Consider the following 21,402-nt stretch of genomic DNA (forward strand, 5'->3'; position numbering starts at 1 on the left):
TGTTCAATTTGTTTCACCATCCAACTTCCCTAAAGCTTAAGAAGAGAAGGTAAATAATTTTCACGGGGCGCTGGCTACGTTCTTGCAGTTTAATTGAGTTACGATACCTGGCCATTGTGCTGGACACGCATGACTTCATATTGGCAAGGAAAACGAGACGGTCAACTTATCATGTTTGTTTTATTATTGTGATGTCACAGGGGACGTTATGCTGTATAGTTACCCACGGCACATAGGCAATGAAAATAGAGTTGCATTCATGAACCCGATGGTGCTTCAAACACGCTCTTATAGCCTATATTTATGTTAATTTAAAAATGCAAACAAAGACTCGAATTTAAGTTGAAATAAATTATTTAAAATGATATTCGAATATTTGTTAAATATTTTTGTTAATCATACGAGGCACCAACTTTGAAGAACGATGTCTAGTACACATTTGTGGATCTCTCATATAATTCTCATGAATTAACCTGCATGCCGTGCTAGAGTGTGCCTAATGCAGCACTAACTTGTCTCAGCACTAGATGTCAGTGCTACCAAGAAGACTATTCCGGGTGAAATAAGTGCAGTTTTGCCTATTCGTGCCACATTGGTGGAATTTTCCCACGTGATCCTTCCTGCAAATAAGCCGCATGCTATACCTTCTGCTGAGACGTCAGACTTTTACTGGCATTCTTCAAACAAGGCACAGTAGTTTAAAAACCAGAAGCCAAACTTCAATATTCACAATTAAACATTCTCGCTTCGTCGGAAAACAAAGACTTCCAGGCACATTTGGTGTATTCATATATTTACAATGTAATGAAGTGCAAATAGTAGACTCTACTACCTTACTAAAAAATTAGGAAACTAATTCAGAAATTTCGAGGCACAATGACATGGTGTATCAAACAGTGGAATCAAATGGGAATTGTACGAACATGCAGGCGGATGTGGTTTACCTAAAGACCGGCAGACATGACTCCTAGACTGTGTTGGACAATGTACTTTTTCTGCCTAAATCACCAGTCTCACAGAATTTCGTATTACCTGATATAAAGATGGAGTAGAAAGGATTTGCTGCACACAATGCTGAGTGCTTATGATTTGTGACATGGAGGTTTAAAATGACGACACATGTTTGGCGACTAATAAGACTGAGCGAGTTTGTGAGATTCATTTTCAGACGGCATTCTAGAATACTGTTCAGGTGTTTGTCTGAATAGTGTCAGAAAAACTCTAAGCAGAAAATTTCACACTTGATATTGACCGTGCTGAAATGAAACTTGGATGTGCAACAGAAGCCAAATGTTGATGCCCTTAGCTCCAGAACCAGGCAGCTCTTCTGAATAATTTTTCCAGTTGTTGGTACCAGTCAATAGACAGTAGACTTTCAAAGCATGCGTGTGAAGTTGTGGAACCCAGGACTGCCTGCAGTGAAACGGCTAGCACATGACCCAGTAAACTGGTTTAACAGAACACAGAAAATCACGCTAAACCACTTGACTTCTTGGGAGTGATTTGTGTGTCATTTATTACTGGCATGCATTAATGTCATGAAGAAAAACAGCTAATCCCCAAAGCCCAATAAAATGCAGTTCATCAGCTGGGTCTTATTCCTGAGGCCATAAAACATACTCTAGTATGATCTACAGTCGGCCATTTGAGTCACCTCCTCGAGCTGTTCTTGGCTTTGAAAATAAACCACGTTTCTACACCTCCATAAACGAACTTGTGTTTCTACATCTCTATCAATAAAAACACTTCTATACACCTCCATAAATTATCTTGTATTTTTACATCCTTATGAATAAAAACATTTCTACACCTCCATAAATGAACCTGTGTTTCTACATCTCTTAAAGAAAATGCTTCTGCATCTCTGTAAATTAACACTACTTTTGCATGAGTGTAAATATAAATGCAGAACTGTCAGTACCAGTCTTTTCTCTGGGGTCACGTGAACTGCACTGGTCCACATGAACTTATTCAATCTTGCATTAGGGACATTTCTTTATAAATGACTCAGCCGGCAATGATCTCGCCAAGGGAGATGCCAAGAACATATATGCCAGTGGTGACGAATTTCGCAAGTGACGCATCATTTGGCAATTCACCTAATTAACCACCCGACAGGAAGGAGACTGCGGGGAGTAAACAGCAGGATTATCAAAGAAAGCTGAAACAGCCGTATAAAAATGCGTGTGTCTATTCTGAGCGAGCGGAGAACTTGGTGAAGGTAGCCATGCAATGTGGTCTCACGTCTCAGTGCCGGCCTTTCTCTGGGGGAACGGACTGTACGACATGACCGCTAGGCACTTGAACGAAACTCGCCTTTCGTGTCGGAGTCAGACATGTCATGTGTGTTGCAATTGAGCAATCCCACGTCACCACACCTCCACTAAGTATCTCCATACGCACGTCAGGATTTAATTTGACAGAGAAGCTTTGCAATTTAAAATATTTTAGCCGACACCTGCCGTTTCTATCGACGCATGTCGTGAAAATACGTCTTGGGATGATTGGTATATTTTATTCCCGAATTGAAAATAACCCAGAGGCTATGCCCCCAATGCTCAGATCAAATCATGGGAATTCTGTTGATTAAGGAGCTTTGTGCTACACATGACATGAAAAATAGGCCTTTCAAACACTTTGTTATCCTGAAATTGTGAAATGAACAAGGCTGCTAACGAAGGACGCTACGCTACATGCAAGCGACATTGAGGATTCATGAGGACGGCGAGCTGAAATTCTAGCCCTCGAGATTCTGTTACCCAGGCTGTCCCTCGGATGTCCATGGAAACAGACATGAACCAGCAATCCAAAGCACGAAAAAGAAGTTCAACACTACTCTGAAAACGGCATGCAATCATGCTGTAACACATATGAGAACGTCACATCATATTTGAAAGTCTGGTTCTGCACATGGGCTATGTCGAAAGCACACATACAACCCATTTAAACATGCAGGGGCATGTTACCTGATCTAAAAGCACGTCTGAAATTGGAGGATGAGCTCCCGCTCTCACAAGAGTGGAACAGAGCCTAGAGTGGTTAAGTTGGAAACCGCTTGTTCAGCATAATTGGGACTGGCATGACAAAATGCAGTTTTCCAGCCTCCACCCACTCCGCACACTTCAACCTGGCTAAAGCAGAGATATCACTCAGACCTACAGTTATTAAAGTAGCAAAAGGTTGAATATACACTAGTGACTGAAAAAAATATTACTGGTTTACATCCACTTACAAGCTTGCTTTAAGTTTGGCGTCCGGCTCGCAGTAATACTCTGCGTTCTTGCTGCGGGCCTTCCAGTAATCATTGGCTTCATAGCATCCTTAACATAGCTGTAAAAACCTGCCAAAGGTTCCATGCTGTGCGTGTGATTGCGTGCGAGTATGCCACGAGCTGGGGAATTCTATGCAAAACTTCACTCACCGCTGATCTTTGAAGGCAGACATACGCCCGTCCTTCCAGTGATGGCGTTACACTTGCTCCCCGGGCCTTTCACATGAGCTGTGAGTACCAGCCCATTCAGTGGCATTTGTTCACCCCATACGAGGATCCTCCAACGAGGCCTTTAGCAGCTTAAAGGGCACAATTAATATGGCTTTCTAAAAATAGTTGCATAGTCCTACGTACTGAAAGTAAGTGAAATGACCCTGGTGTGCATCGATGATCATTTGACAAACAGATGCACACACCCAGTGGAAGAATAAAAAATATGCGTGCGTACACCTCCTCTTTTAACCTCCACACAAAAAGCAGTCTGGCGAGAGCCTACATCATTCACCGAAAGATTACAGTCTCCCTTCGTTCCATCTTTCTTTATTGCATTCATGTTTTGTCTGTAACACTGTAATCAAATACTTTCTTTCTAGCCACAGCAAAAATTAACATGGTTTAATGAAATGAAAAAGTCAAAGCATAAAAAAACAGAAAACCATGACTATCTACAAATATACACAAATTGCTCTTCTCCGTGGGGAGAGAAAAAAAACAATGTTTTTCTTTCATTTAAAAAAATCACATTATGCAAAAGAGATTAAAAAACTGATAAGGGCGTTAAGGAAGTGTTGACAGACAATGCCGGAACAGAGTACTCAAAATAAGACAAACAAAAAAACCGATCTGCACATGGGGCATTCCGGTGATGAGTAGAACTACATTCCTGTGCTTGCCATAATGTGACAAAAAAAACCACATTTTTCAATGTACAGGTGACAAACAGAAGCTTAAGTCTTTCTCAACTATGGCTTGGTGTTGAATAACAGCCAACCATACTGTTGTGGTCCTCCACCCTACTGCTTAACATGTCACCCCATTGCATAGATGAACTCAACGATGAGTTCAACAAAGTTGATGAATTATTTACAAAAGTTGTACAGCGGGTTAAAATCTAATTACAAGTTGCCATTAAATACATTTTAAGTTAAGTTAGGGTTTTGGTCATGATATTAAATCCTCATCCAAGCGTTCTGCCTGTAAATTCACATGCATAGTTTGGAAGACTCCCTATCATGGGATATCAACATACGTCCCCTTCAAGACTTAAAACTTGGCATTTGCCGTTTCATCTTATCAAGCATGTGTGAATCTGCCATCCAATTACGATTACATTGCCTAAATATTTAACCTTCAGCCAACAGTAGCCTACCATTTATATTCACAGAATAACTCAAACAACATAACAAGAGATTATTTCAGGCCTTCCTTAGGAGAAAGCGTGCACTGGAGTGCCTTTATGGATCGATACTCATTAAAAACAAAACTCCCGTCACAGTATCCTTGTGACCACAAGGTCAGTACAGTGCAATGCACTCTTTAGACTGTGGGCAGTGTTAAGACATGGAGCTGGACTGCTCCCTCCTGTGCTGGTGTTTCTCCCCCAACACCAAGGCATTGTTCCTCCCAAGGTCCCAAGGTCAAAAGGAAAGGCCAGCCTCTCATCTCAGGTGTTGTTATTCTTTAGCTCAAACCTGCTGTAGATGTGCTTGGATTTCATCTTGTTGTAGTGATTGACCAGGTCCAGCTTGCTGTGACCCAGGGTCATCCTCTTGGCATCTTGCCGGTTCATACCCACGTCTGTGGGCGACGCCTCGGGGGACAGGGGTGGAGGCGGGGGCAGTGGCTGCTGGCTCTCGGGCTCGGCCTGGGTGAGGTCTGGCCCCCCGAAGGCGGTGCTCTGAGGCGGGGACCTGCGGAGGTTGTAGGTCTCCCTCTCCTTATAGGGGTACTGGAAGAAGTCGGAGATCTTGTTGAGGAGGGGGTTGGTAGGGTTCTTGTGTTTGCCGGTCATTTTGGTGTCCATCTGAGGGTTGGTCTTGGGCATGCCACTGTGAAAGTAGTTAGGCTTGTGATCGTACAGATTGAGGCCCTGGACCTTTGAGGTAGTTCCTCCCAAATTACCCCGTAGGTAATCGGGAGTTTCAGCTTTGTTCCACTCTAGCCCTGTTTGGCCCGCCACCGGGGATGCCCATTCTGCGCTTGCGCTGTGACCGTTGGCATTAGAAAAGCCTCTGGCTGCATGGCCACCCTGGACATGGATCTGGCCCCCCCTTCTCTCCAGTCCCTGGGTGTGAGGGGTGGGGCCTTGGACTCCTCTTCTCTCCAATCCCTGGGTGTGAGGGGCAGGGCCTAGGACCCCCCTTCTCTCCAGTCCCTGGGTGTGAGGGGTGGGGCCTTGGCCCCCTCTCTTGTCTGATCCCTGGCTGTGAGGGGCGGAGCTTTGGCCCTCTCTTTTCTCCGATCCCTGGCTGTGAGCCATGGGGCTTTGGCCCCCCCATCTCTCTGGCCCCTGGGTGTGGGCGTCGGAGTTCTGGCTCCCTCTTCTCTCTGGGCTCGTGAAAGGGCTGTTGGCCTCTTTATTGTTGTCGGTGACCTGGTAGACGGTGGCGGCCATTCCGGGAGCCATCTTAACGCTGGAGAGGCTGCTGCTGGACTGGCTGCTGGAGTCCGAACCCAGCCTTTCCCGAGAGCTCACGCGGTCCTGGAAGTCTCTGGGCCCAGTGACGGGCAACATGGGCGGGAAGGCAGCATAGAAGGGGAGGCCTTCCTCGTCCGGGTTGTAAAAGTAATCTATGATCTGGGAGTCGGCGTAGAGGCAGCGGAACTCGCAGTCGAATCGCTCGGCGATCCTGCCGGAGAAGTGGAGCAGCATGTTGCTGTGGACCTGCCCTGACAGCCACGAGAAGCTGTGGGACACAGAGAGCAGGACAGCATGGTCACACGGAGCACAGCACAGTCATGGACAGCACAGTCATACAGAGCACAGCACAGCCACACACCTAGCCACACACAGCACAGCCACGAGAAGCTGTGGGACACAGAGAGCAGGACAGCATGGTCACACGGAGCACAGCACAGTCATGGACAGCCCAGCACAGTCACACACAGCCCAGATGCACAGAGAACAGCACAGTCACACACAGCACAGCATGGTCACACAGAACACAGCACAGTCATGGACAGCCCAGAACAGTCACGCACAGCCCAGATGCACAGAGCACAGCACAGTCATGCAGAGCCAAGCACAGTCACACAGAGCACAGCACAGCTACACATCTAGCCCCACACAGCACAGACACACAGAGCACAGCACAGCCACACAGCACAACACAGTCACGCACAGCCCAGACACACACAACAGTCACATACAGTACAGCACTGTCACACACAGCATAGACACACAGAGCACAGCACAGGTACACAGCACAACACAGTCACGCACAGCACAGACACACACAGCAGTCACATACAGCACAGCACAGTCACACACAGCATAGACACACAGGGCACAGCACAGCCACACACAGCAATCACATACAGCACAGCACTGTCACGCACAGCAGGGAGACACAGCACAGTCACGCACATCACAGCCACACCCACATTATCAAAGGATCCATTTTGTCATAGTCACAGAAGTTAATGGAAATGCACTGAGGATTGTTTGGGAAGAGGGTTCAACAAGGGTTGAAGAAGTAATTGGTCATAACAGCTCAAACTGAATCAGCGTTGAATGGCACACAAAAGCAGAGTGATCGCCCTAAGCGAAATACCTTAACCGAGAACAGCCAGTGACGTGTGAACTTGTTCTAGCCCAGAGCTATGAACCCAGATTTGATTATGAACTTTGATGATGATTTTCAATCAAGTCAAGTGTATTAGTGGTGGGCTAGAACAAAGCAGCGCCCACAATGACCCATTTCAGATAACAATTGGACACCTGTGTACTATAACAACCTAACAAACATAAAGAGACAAACTTTGAACATTATTTAAATGAGCAACTGGTTTGTCCTCCTCAGAAATTTGTAGAATGTCCTTGTGCGAACATAGCCATGCACTCTTTACTGGAAGACCTTTGCACGTCATTACAGATTTAACACCACTTCTTCTGAAACATGCTGTACATGATGAGGACAAACATCGATTGGCGTCATATTTGCATGTTTGCATAACTACAGTGAGGTATTGTATAGCTGGCTCACGTTCCCTGCTACCTCATGTCTGTGGTATGTATTTTAGCTGTTTTGCATTAAGGAATCCCCAAGCTAAATCTCTTGCTTTTTATTTTGTTAAATTTTTTCAGTATCTTTGTAAATATGATGTTTTTCTTATTTATTTTTGCCCATTTACTACTATTAAAATGCTGTGCTAAAATACAGCCCTTTGATTACAAAGATAAAACAAGAATTATATAACTGAAGAAAGTCAGATATTATCTCCATGTTTATAACTATCAAACAGGAATTCATAATTGTATGGTTAATACATGTGCACATATGTTATTAAATTAATTAATTACGATCATAATGACACTAATTTTCACTCAAAGTTATTTGGTAAATCCCTTGCCTTGTTCCCTTATACATATCTAAATTAGGTAATATGGATTTCTGCAGATAAATACAGTAACCTTCAAAAGACTGAGATACAATGAGAACCACATCCTGAAATGACGCAATGCATACAGTACCATTTTGAGATGCTTTGATACTATTTTTATCACCAATTATCTGAAATGGTGTTTTTGGCAAAACAATTTTTGAAACAGCAGTCACTGATGTTCAGGAAAGAAACTATTGAATGTTCATCAGAGAACAATGGCCACTGAAGTGCAGCTATGTTGTTTTGTAATTATAATTCCTATATGAAGCCTTGTAGGCTTTGTAACAACAATGTAGCAACACCCTTGACTTTTTATTATTGCTCTTTTTACCCTAAAATGTGTATTGACCTCTGTCTGACGATGTCCACAAGTCCACCTTTAGAGAGGCACAGAGATTATCTCAAGTGATCTCAGATAAATAAACAGCCTTGCCTCTCCAGGAGCAAGAAGGAAAATCTTCTGACAAAAGCTTGCCCAGTGCTAACAGTGTTTGCACACTCACCCACAAGTTAAACCTTAGGCACCTGTCTGCCCTGTTCCCTACCCTAAATTAAAACATCAATACCGGAACAAACAGTTGATTGCTCAGACTTCCTTCAACAGTTCAAGGACAAGAGCCAAGACTCCGGTTCGTAGAGCACTTCACATAGTCGAAATTCACTTTAGCAACAAGCAGCGAATCTCACTCAGGTTCTTGGCCTTTTTTGCCTGACAGAATTTACTACTACTATTTACACAAGTGGAGAACCGAACGTAGCTATTAGTGTATCTATCGTTAGTGCAACAGGTTATGAAGCCAAATGTGGAACTCTCATTGTGAACTGCCCCAAATCTCCAATATCACCAGCTACAGAACAATCTACTTGATAAACAGACATTCTTCTCAAGGACTACTAACAGTACTTATAGTAAAAAACACCCTGCAAGCAATTTATAAAACAGTAATAACACAGGTAATGGACAGTCAAATTATAGCAGTGCTTCTCTTTCATTAAAGTGCAACAGTATCTGACACAGCATATGAGGTCATAATAGCTGGGAGCAGGGCCAACCACTGTTAGAGTTAATACCATCATCCATCATTACTAAGGAAGAGAACATTTGAATCATGAAAATTCATATAGGCACAATACAGAGCAGTCAAGTGGCCCAATGCTTAAAGGCACTATCCATGGCATAGAAATGGTGTGGGATCAATATCTAGTTCAGTTGTAATGACCTTTATGACCTTGACTCCATCATAATTTACCATTAAATCTTCCCTGTATTCAATTCAGAATTGTCATTATTTTTGGACTGGATTTAATCAACATTTAACCTCAACTTTGGCCAGCATGTAGTCAGCAATTGTCCTTATTTGCATTTTTTTTTTTTTTTTTTTTACAAATAAATGCACACATGTCACTTATTTAAATACAAAACACTTTTTCTATTAAGCTTGGTGAAAGCGGAGCCTTCCTAACTGGGATTGAGAGGGAACAAAATGTAACTAAAAGCAAGCAAAGATTCCTCACCTATACGATCCAGCAATAACTTCTTCACAGTCGATAATCATGAATTTCTCCTGTACCTGGCCAGTAAACTTTTTCCCAGATTTGGTGCAGTATGTCTCTCCACACACACTGCGAATTCTCATATTCTGTAAAGTAATAAGAATTTAATTAAAATGAGATTGAAAAAAAAAACACCTGTAGGTAGACTTACCATATTTCTTCAAATTAAAAAACTGATACATTTTCAAGATAAATTGGGTTTATTCAATCCCAGACAGTCTGATATGTGTTGGCTCAGTTGGTTTCTCTTTTTAAAAATGTTCAGCTCTTGCTGTTTTAAGAGTTTTCCATTGAATATAAGGATATTTAATGAAGATGAATTTCCTGCATCTGTAACCATAACACATTTTGCCAAAATAAATGGGGCTTAATTTATCTCCAGTAAGCAAGCATGCCTGAACTGATCAAATACAACATATCTCAGCTACGCTTTTACACGTGTTTTTGAAAAAATGCAAAGCCGAAAAAACTCCGGCAGAAATGAAAGGATGCTTTTGAATGCCGCAGTGCCACATATCAGTTCAGAAAGAGACATTTGGTTAAGCAGCAGTTCAGTATAAGAGATGTGTGCTAGTGTGTTATTCATTTGAATATCATTCATCCATTATCAAATCCACTTGTTCCTGGGCATAGGGGGTGGGACTTGAAGCATGTCCACAGTATACGTTGGGCTGCTTAGACTCTCCAATTAGCCTAACCAGCATGCCTTTGGGCCGTGGGAGCAAACCGGAGTACCCAAAGAAAACCCACGTGGGTATGAAAAGAACTTCCAAACTCCACATTACGGCCTGGATTCAAGCCCAGGACCTTCTTGCTGTGTGGCAACTGCTACTCACTGCACCTCTGTGCCACCCCATTTGAATATCAAATACATATAATCAACCATCACACTTTATCCCACAGCATTGTGCAAACCGTCTTTCAGTTTTAATTGTGACTGTTTGAACTGCTAAGCATCCATTCACTTCTAGAAATACATGTTAATAATATCAGTTTTACAACACAGTTCCACACAAAGTTCAGGCTAAAGTTTTCTTAATCCTTTTTTCTCCCCCTCCTAATTAGCCAGCAGAGGAATTCAGGAACTTTGAAAAAAGATCAGTAGTTGTCAGATAAGGATAAGAATCATGAACAATTCCGTTTCATCTAAACCAAGTAATAACTTTGCATTTCTGCTAATGCAGAAGTGATTTGGCTAAATCTGGAAGATTAGCCAGTAAAAAAATTAACATTGGGCTGTGGGATAGGACATTGTCCTCATTCTTACACTCAGATGGGAGTTGCGGATGTCCAGAGCAATGCACATGTCCTTGAAGTAGTCCAGGTTCTGGCTGTCCAGAAGAATATACACAGGGACCTTGCGTTTGTTTGAGGCCTCCATCAAATCACAGAGTAAATCCACATCCGTGAAAAGGTCCATCACTATGGCAATGACCTGCAGTTGGAAGAAACCATGAAAGCAATCAACAACATTCATCGGAACACTCAATCCTTGTCTGAAAACTGTAGTTTTTTTATTTACTAATTGACATATTCCCACCATTTCTGAACTCTATTCCAAATCACCTTAGGAAAAGCCCCAGGGCCTGTTCATCTGGCCTATCCCATCTACGCTGAGTACCTTACAGACACTTACTGTACCACCTGAGACACACAGTACGCACCTCACAAACACCTACCGCCTCACAGACCTCAGCAATCTGTCACACTGCTCAGCTAAGGTATATGGAATGCTACATTTCCTGTACTATTTTTCAGCCAGATAAATCCATTAAAATCCGGCCTATGCATTTTGTACAGGTGCATTCCAAAATGCAATCAAACTTGTTTGAAAGTTAATTCCCTCACAACATCAAAATAATTTCAAAGTGATCATGTAAATGTGTGATACACACAGACAGGCACACACACACACACATATATATATTGCGAGGCATCAACTGTAAAGTGCTTTGGATAAAAGCGCTATATAAATGCAGTCCATTTACCATTTACCATATATATATATCCTTCTATTAAATTATGGCCGTATCGCTTATACACGTCTGACTTGTGTTTTTCATGTGTGAATAGGCTTTCCTGTAGGGCTGTCTTCCTGCACGTAAGACAGGACATCCGAGTATTCAACAAGCCTCTTCAATTCTTACGAAACTATTGTCTGACCGCTCCGTATGGCTACCATGATTTTACATAACATACTGCATACACATATGACCAAATAATATATAGTGGTAGCTTATATGACATGCCTTACATACCTTTTTTGCTTTATTGATAAGAGAACGAATGAGATCTTTGACATTGTGAGACTTGTCCCTCTGGAAATAGATCTGCGTTTCCGATGGACCGTACCGGGTGGGGAGATCCGGCCAGCCAAGTTCCAGAGCAGGCGCATCTTCGTCCGACATCATTGGAAAATATGTCCCAGACGTAAGCTCCGACACCGCGTCTGCCTCACCAAACTCTCGCTCAGATCCATTTGCGCCGCTACTATCGGAGACGTTTTTGGTGGCGCTATCAGTAATGTATTGGATTTCAAGTGGTGAAAGAAAATTCAGTTCTCTCTCCTCCGTTAGCACCCGTCGGTATTCTTTCTCTCCGGACTCCAGCAGGGCATCTGTGGCCAGTCTAGCGGCCTCATTGTGGCTCAACTCCAAGGTTGACACTTGTCGCCATGGATTCTTCACTTCCTCCAGTCTGGTGGCAAGTTTGCCGAGCGCCTTACGATGAATGTTCGGCCGCAACGACTCTGAGCTGAGCATTGTTCTGGTAAAGTTTTACACTTACCAGATAATTGAATATTCGCGTTCTCTTATATTTCACGCGAAATGTACTGCCGAAAACAACGACAAGCACTGCATTAGTCTAAATACAACAGCAGGAAATGATCTGTTTTATATAGGTTGCATCTGACTAGTCGCTGTCGTTCCCTGTCATTGTACTGACTGTGGTCCCGGGGGCTTTTCGTATCGTCAGTTCACTGAGAAACGCCTCTCGTTCACCTGTACCGAGCTACCTGTCGTGGGCTGAAACGTGCTGTAGCTCCACCCATACCTTGCATGTAAAAAAAAAAAAAAAAAAAAAAACATTCCTTCCTGTCGCTCATCTTGCTGAGCAGATAGGATGGCTCTACGCTGGAAGCATTTGTTCAACCTAAAAGCTAACAATAAAATTCCACCCCTCCCCCTTTCGAAAATCGGATCAAGTTATTAGGTTATTAGGTAATTAAGAGGGATTAGCATTGCTGCTACAGCATTGTAGTTGACTAGGTTAAATGACCATATTCCTAAATTTATGGAAAACCAACCATTAAAAATATTTTAAACTTGTTGCCACTTTTTTATATATGCGTGAAATGTGAAAATATTGTGGACATTTTCAGTTCCTTGTACGCAAACATTCACCTATCTTCGAACGACCGGAATTGACACACCTGTGACTAAAGCACTAATAAAGTTGGTTCCGTCTTGTTTTTGCCTCGGGCTTTGCGATGACAGCCAGTAGGCTACTTTACAAATGGACACATAAAAAAAAAAAACAATCTTACACATCGCACGAGGAAATTCCCTGTAGGACAAACGATAGCATCACGTATGATTCACTATAAGTGATTTCGTAAAAGGGAGATCATATGAAAAAAAAAAAAAAAGTTTATCAAGGGTATCAGGATTTGAATGTGAAAACGTCATTGTTTACCAAGTAGGCTACGACTTACAATCATCATGTCACGTGGATAAGTCTGAAACTGACCAACGATTCTTGATAAAAACAGATGTCTTACATGGAATTGCCTCCCTTTTGTTGTGTCAAGTGCGTAAAAATCCATGGTTTAAAATAAGCGTTAACCCATTATCGGTTCCTGCGGCCGTAGGTTAAGATTTGTGCTGAGAAAAAAAAGCAACATCTTGTGAGATTGTAATATTTGTCCTAATTAATAACGTACAGTCTCATCATGATCGTATACTGTATTCATAAAACAGTAATTAGAACGTAGCTCTTCTAAAACGGCTGACTGCTGTGTCCTTAACCCAAGTTTAATTTGAATAGCAAATAAAAGGGACAGACTGCCCAGTCACAGGGCCAATTTACATTAGAATCTACCAAGCGGGGCTCTCAGGCAGAAACCAGCCTGATGATTTAAACGACAGCAGGAGGTTCACAGACTTGAAGCTTCAGTGAAACAATTTTAATGTTTCACCTCGACTGTCTGCTAAAGCAACTTGCTTAAACATGAGCCTTTTAAGCCTACTATATTCGTAGATTGTATAAACTCTGAAGATGACCACAAAATAATCCACAAATATGAAATATGCCCCAGAATACATATGCACTCAGTGAACAACTCACAATAACAAAGCAGAACCAATACGCATTTCTGTAGAGAAATACATTTGTTGGGATTTGATAAATGTATTTTAGAGACACTCAGAGCAATACTTCACCGAGCCAGTGTAAACTCATGGAATGTGTAGCCTGATGCTGCATACTGTATTAAATAATATTTCTTCTTTGCAATGACCATGTGTTTTTAAAGCCCCCTCCCCCAGTTTTACTTAGCAATACAAGAAAAGTAAATAGAAATATGATAAAAAGAGAAATACATCTGACACACATAATTATTCCAAGAAAACAGCATCTACTTTTTAAATAAAACAAAAACCCATGGCTTAGATCACATTCAATGCTTTGTACTGTGAAAGGAAGAGCTTAATTTCCCTAAGCCGGTAGTAAACCACAGAAACTACTGGAGACTCAGATCATCTGAATAAATTAGCATTTTACAAGAAATATTTATTTTTAAAAACAAATATATTTTTGCATTTACACTGTTTAAATGCAGTTATTAATCATTTTTAACCTGGGATTTGTGATTCTATTTGAATAATGCTTAAATTTTTTTTGTTATATTGCATGAAAAGGTCTACCTCAATCATCCTAAACTCTTTTTTTTGCCATTTTCACAAAATACAGTCAAATTAAGGCCTTGATGAAATAAACACAAAAACCCAGGACTGTGACGTGTTCTGCTTTATTTCTGGTCATATCTACTGCATGCACTACGCCGCATACACATCACTGGTCCACCACATTTTGCCCGCAGAATTCTACATGCAAGATACCTCTAGAGGGGCCGAACCATCTTCAGTTAATTTCCAATGGCCCTATTGCACTTTATCAATGAGGCCCTTTGAACCATCCTGTCTAGAGCCAGTAGCTTGGTGTAATATCAGCCCTAGATTATTTTAGGCCGAGCCTTAGTGCTAGTTCCTGAGAACACTTTGCTTGGCGTACAGCTCCATGGAACACCTTCTCGAACTGCCCGATCAAGTTTTACCAGACTCTGTCTGCAACAAGAAAAGAAGTTACAAACAACAGTATTAGCTTTTCCAGGTAAAAAGGCACACAATGGAGGCAGTCGATGATGTAGTCAGCAACAAAGCATTTGCAATAAAACAATCAAGCTGACAGTGAAGTGCATATTTAGGCAAAGGCTCGCGGCTGTTCCAGCTCAGCGTGGCTGTTTCAGAGCACTGCTCTGTTCTGCCCTCAGTCTCAAGCCATTGTACAAAAAAACTGTTTTTTGTGTTGAAGAACAGGAAAACCAGCCTCTATTACAAGCAAAATGCTTGTGTTTATTTAATTCACTTCGGTTTTCTTTAATGTACTGTAATTCTTCAGCAATGACAGCAAACCAAATCTGGGAATACATGTAAATGTAAAATCTATCAGACGTAGCCAGAATTTAAGCAACTTGCCAAATATTTAATTATTATAGAACACCTTTGATTCTGTCCCTTGAAAACAGACAATCGCAATAAAACGGCCACAGATAATAATGCATACAAATATGCTAATATTGTCTTTACGCTTTCGCGACATGTGGGCACATGTTACAGCCAGTGCCCTATATTTAAAACAGAACCTAATTCACATCGACATGTTTACAATATCCACGCATCTGTATTTCACACAATTCCAAATTAACGTGTTATTTAAGGTGAGTAAAGGGGACCAAATCTTCATAAAAGAATCAGGAGATCAGATCTTTCCTCAGCCACCAGTTGTGAAGCCCAGGAGTGTGTGAAGTGCGAACGTTTCTAATGGGACGACTGGCGAAACGCAGAAGCAACAGGTGCTGGATTAATGCTTAGATGCCATCCGCGCTGCCGTAAATGCAAACGAAAGCCCTGCAGGAAGGGCAGGGCCTCACAAGGTTGCGCGTGTGGCCATGTGACCGTCTCCAACCCAGCTGTGGCGAGCACGGCGCGACCATTCCAATAAAAACGGCCTGAACAACGGCAATGACCAAAATAATTTTCCTCTCCGTTTAAAACAGACGCCTTATTGGTTCTGACAAAACGCGCAATTTAACCGTCACGTCGTCCCGCGTACCTGAAGTGACTTCTGCCGACTCCTTCCATGATGTGAATGACTTTGCTACGGCGTAATTAAAATAAACTGGTTTTTCCACCGCTGCTTTAATGAGTGCCAGTGGTAATTTTTTGTATAATGCAAGCCTTTGTGGATCATAAGGTAACATGGAAATGGTGTGCAAGCAGTTCTGGATCAGCGCATGCCTGGATTTGCCCTCCTGCACGGAGGTGAAAAGGCTGCTTCCCTCACGTCCATGTCTTGTCATGAGTGAAGCAGAACGGCTGCGCGTCATTCCCCTCAGTATTATGGTGAGATGCATGGCTTACAGGTTTAAAAAAAAAAAACTTTTACACTTTAAAAGCTCATGGTACCCTGTGCTTAATCGTGAGGATAAAATACAAGCAACAGTTATAAAAATAAATAAATAAATAAAGCATTTCTCTTTTTGAAACTTAAGAAATTTGTTTTAAAATCGGATAGGACACAAAGGTCCCAACGGTCCTATTCTGTACTGCCCCCCCCCCCCCCCAACACTTCCCCATTGCATACCTGCACATTTTGTTTCTTTCAAGTTTTCAGTTATTTATAGTTTTCTCTTTCACATTTCAGATCTAATAGTTGTTATAAAAGCCACACATGTTCAGACAAAAACAAATTTTAAAACGTATTTAGAAACTCAAAGTGAATTTAAAATGGAGAAATGCTATTACATTAATATTCAACCAGCTCCAAAATGAAGATGCAAAGAAAGAAATCACAACAAACCACACAATAAGATTTGCACATAAAATAGGCTTTTGTCTACTTACGAGTTATTATCAAGATTTCACAATAAACACCTGTTTTCGGAGGGTCACTGGTCAGATCTGAGGGAAAGACTGAAAAACTTACCACCAAGGAGCCTTTTCAGCAAATCAGGGATAAAGTTATCTCAGAAGAAAACGTGCATCCATCAACAATATAAACAGCACTAACAACCTGACCTGTATAGCACAGGGACAAAAATAAGTCATTTCTTACAAAAACTCATCTTGAAGCACAACAGCAATTCAGCCAAATGGTTCCATGGTCAGACAGAAATAGAGATGTTTGGCCAAAATGCAAACCTAACACTGCACATGTTCCACTTTTCACCATCTCTACAGTGAAGCACGAGGGTGACAGTATCGTGCTATGGTGATGCTTCTCTTAGCAAGGACTGGGTCTTCAGATCTGAAGAAATCAAGTGCGGCACCAAGTACAGGCAAAAACTGAGAGAAAACCTGTTTCAGTCCACTAAAAACTAGAAGCAGAGGTGAAAGTTCACCTTCCAACTTTCTAGCTGATGTCTTGAGGTGTTGCTTCAGTATTTCTAGATAATCTAATCTGATTCTATTTTCTGAGTAAAAAGGGTAAGGCTTTTCATCTGAAGAACACAATCCCAACTGTGAAGAATGGGGGTGGCAGGATTATGTTGTGAGGGTGTTTTGCTGGAAAAGGAAGTGGTGCACTTTGGAAAATAGAAGCAACGGAACCAACACAAGACATCAGCTAGAAAGTTCAAACTTGGTCGCAACTGGGACTTCCAGCAGGACAATGATCCTAAGCATACCTCCAAAGTTTTAAATGGTTTAAATACAACAAAGTGAAAGTATTGGAGTGGCCATCACAAAGCCCTAACCTGAATCCCATAGAAAATTTGTGAACTGAAGTGAAAAAGTGTGTCCAAGCAAAGAGGCCCACAAACCTGACTGAGTTACACCAGTTCTGTCAGGAAGAATGGGAAAACATTCTGGAAAAGTATTGCGAGAAGCTTGTGGAAGGCTACCCCAAGCATTTGATTCAAGTTAAGCAATTAAAAAGCAATGTCACCAAATACTAACATAAACTAAAGATAAACTTTTAATTGCTTTTTTAAAAAGCTGTGGTAGATTGAACCCAGTGGACACAGCCACACTTGAGAACTGATTAAGATGTTCCATTGCTGATTTTCAATGCATTAAAAGCCTGGGCTGCAACATATCATTACTGTATTAGCATAAGTATTAACTCTAGGGAATGTGTATCCACGACCACACTAAAAAGTCAGGGTCAAAATTTACCCAGTAAATCTGTAATATTCCGTGTTGAGCTTGAGTTGCATAATTGCACTATTACAAACAAAGGTTGTCAGACAAACACCAACTGCATTTTTCTATTTTGCCAATTACGTAATTCTGTAATACCGGAGAGGTTTGGAATGCTATTTGACATTTCAGTAGGTGACAACCTGTGGTTAGTCATACATTGTTTTATGCATATAATCAGTATCACCTCTTGTATATTTCTGTGCAGTAACAAGCTTTAACTTGTTATTGTTATAAAGTAGAGTGTGTGTCATAAAGTATGTGTCTGAATTTTTACATTAAAAAATATTTTATTGCTTGTCTGCTGAAAATATGGATGTTCAGATCCAGAATTCTGACAGTAACTATTCATTTTGGGGTCAAAAGTGGACATTTCGTAACTAGCCGATTTAAGACATGACTACGACTACTACAAGACGTCTAAGACTCTCTACGACAATGCCAGAGCATTTCAGAGCTCACCTTCTAATGATAGCCTTTGTATAAATTTGCTCGCGCTCTTTAAGAACGAATCCGGGACTTTAAATACGATATAAAACTGTTAGAAATCAGAGTCTATGATATGCAGTCTTCATGACTAGGAAAAATAAAGTCTAAAAGGCTTAGACTGTGGCTCATTACATCTCCAAGTTAAACAAACCGTCATAAGAACAAAACGAGCACAGGCTTCACCATTAGTGTTCACCCTTCACGCAGTCAAATACAGTGCATTTCGCTTCACAAGGGCTCAAGAGAACGCTTATTCTTCCAGGCCTTGAAACGTCTCCTGTGATGGAACTCAGCACGAATGATTACAGAGCGTCTGGGATGGCCTCTGTCTCCAAAACCCGTGGGTGCGTATGCACATTTTCCTGACCATAACAAGGCCTTTCCCGAGCTGTTCATACGATACGTACCATGAAAACATTCCTAAAAACATCGAAACGCAGATTCGAGGCCCAGCCCTTATTGTTTCGAAAACCAAAAGGCCTTTAAGCATATACAGAGGGAGAAACTAACGTTGCGTCATTACCGGTAAAACATTTCACAACTTTGCTGTAGCCACAGGATTCCGTTCTGGCGAATATTGGTGCCCGAAGATCTCATGACATCCCTGCAAAGACGTACTTGGTGGTCCGTAAATGTTTTTCTATCTCGTATCTCCGTTTTCTTTGACTTTATATTTTAAGTCTACTTTTATATGGCTTTTGTGAAGAAAACAAAATTGAGAGCGAGTTGGAACCAGTTTTCTAGCCAACTGGCACTCTGCTAGGGCTGTTCTGCAGCTCAGATTGTTTTTTTTTTAAAAACTTGCCTAAATTCATGAGTCATAAATAGCTCATCCAACAGCAGATATAACTATACAGTTTGAATGGGCTTTCCCAATCCGAGCGTGCTTGCCATTCATATGGTCCACCTCGGATTTGGGAATTCGATGCTTATTACTGCGGCCGACCTGACGTTTCCTTTCCTTCAACCGTGAAGTCAATAGACCCAGTACAATACCACTGCTAATCCTAAAAATAACTTGAGCCAGTGTTTCTCTTATGTACATTTGAAACGGAGTAGTCACTTCCCGGACAAGGCCTTCGAGGCCTTAATCAAAATTACACAACCAATCTTTCGGGATACTCAACTGTGCGCAATAATTCAAAATTAAAGGAGACTCCATGCGTGCACACAGTCCACTGCAGATGTGCATTCTCCAGAAGACGGGATTGGCCGTTGAAACACGCAAATGTGTACATACATGATGTTGAAGTGCATAAGCATTCATTAATAAACGCCTTCGTCTTAATACCCTCTTTATCTTCAGGAATCTGAGATGTACTGGACAACAAAAGCTGCCCCTCTCTGGAAACATCATGACAGGGTTTGGGCCCGCAGACTCTTCCTGTACATCATCCAGATAATAAATCCACCACTTTCTCACCGTGGACTCAACCCTGCTCAGTCCCGATGCTGTGTGGTCTCCCGTCTGGATTACTGCAGCTTTGCTGGACTCCCTGCCACCGCCCCCCAGACCCCATGCCTTCTCATTACAGTGCAAATAGTTGCAAGGTTAATATTACACTCAGTGATTATAAATGGGCCTTCTTAGCGATATTGATTTTCATGTATCCCTAAGAGTAACACCGGTGTTCTCTTTTGTTCACCGCCCTGGCTATGAGCGTCTACCACACGACTGTAATGCAACATAGCATTACGATCAGGCGCATCGCTGAGCCCGAGGTTAGCTTAGCTTCTCTCTTTGTGGCGTGCGTCGCGTCAAAGCTCGCTCCCCGGCTACGCGCGGCGCGCGAGGCAAACTAATCGCCTCTCTCCCGAGTGACAGATGGCCCGCGGCGTTTCGCTGCCCCCGTTTGCCTCTGGGTTCGTTCCCGAGCCTCGGCGCCGAAAGCGAAACCCCCCCCTCAGCGGCGTACCTGCTATCGGGACTTCAAAGGCCGCAGTCGGAGGGGGGGGGTGGATGCGTCGGAGGTCGTAAAAGCGTAAAAGAATCAAAGTGCGGGGAGCCCACGCGCACCGCCACGCTGACAACTCATAGATCTCTTTTTTCAGTTGAATGTTTCTCTGCGAGTTAAAAAAAAAAAAAAAAAAAAGCACCAGTTGTGACAGCCGCTGTACGTCTCGTCCCCGGATCAGCCAGTCACGGCTCGCTTCAGAGGAGCCGTTTCCGCTCGCGGACTTCGCGAGGACCGCGCGGCACGCCCATGACCGCGTAAAAGCAAGCCGTGACATGCCCTGGTCATGAGGCCGTCACGGAGGCCAGCGGACACCAGGCGGTGAGTCAGCGGCTTCGGGTTCACGTCGTCACGCGACCGTGTCACAGGCACACCGAGTTTCGCCACTGGGAGTCGGTCGCACAATCCGCTTTTACGGTGTACCACCTGACCTGTAAACACTGACCCAAATAGGATTTACAACTTACTGGTTAAATGAAATGTTCAACAATAAAAACAAAACCTAGTGGGGAAAAAAGCAACTTGTAAACTCACCTATAGTAAAAAAAAAATAAATAAATAAAAATGTAACATAACATTACATAATTACGAGAACAGGCCATTTAGCTCAACAACACTTGCCATTGTCCTGACTAAATTAGTGCTCGGATTACCTACAGACTAGATAGTATCTTATGTACAGATAAAAACTTTGAACTATTTAACGTGAGATTTTTTTCCCTCAGTACTTTTTCCTGGTAGGAAGCACAAAGGACATCGCTTTTGAAAGCTTTGACATTGATATTTCTTCAAAGAAAAAAAACATGCTCATCATCAGAATATGTTCCAATGGCAACAAGCCATTTCCTGCATTTCAGTGACGCAGAGTGAACAAGACTTTCCTTACCATGTCTGTAACGAGCACTGGCGCCCCCTGGTGGGCTGATGTTGCACCGCCAAACAGAGTCAGCCTTTGCCTGCTTTGAGCTCGAGGAAATCTAATATGGCCCCTTTCACAGTCTGGCTGCAAGACTGCAACTCCACACCAACGGTTCTCATGGAGACAAGC

At 42.4% G+C, this 21,402-nt stretch overlaps 1 protein-coding gene across 1 annotated transcript; it reads right to left on the minus strand.

The window, feature by feature from the left end:
* Positions 1-3,795: 3,795 nt before the first annotated feature.
* On the minus strand, positions 3,796-12,643 carry fam83c (family with sequence similarity 83 member C). Its single transcript, XM_035386740.1, has 4 exons — positions 11,689-12,643; positions 10,698-10,865; positions 9,392-9,516; positions 3,796-6,177 (listed from the first exon to the last, which is right to left on the minus strand). Exons 1-4 carry the CDS (start codon positions 12,190-12,192, stop codon positions 4,935-4,937), a joined length of 2,040 nt encoding a protein of 679 aa, XP_035242631.1. The 5' UTR covers positions 12,193-12,643; the 3' UTR covers positions 3,796-4,934.
* Positions 12,644-21,402: the final 8,759 nt, after the last annotated feature.

The sequence above is a fragment of the Anguilla anguilla genome, chromosome 13 (assembly GCF_013347855.1).
Source record: "Anguilla anguilla isolate fAngAng1 chromosome 13, fAngAng1.pri, whole genome shotgun sequence".
NCBI lineage: Eukaryota > Metazoa > Chordata > Actinopteri > Anguilliformes > Anguillidae > Anguilla > Anguilla anguilla.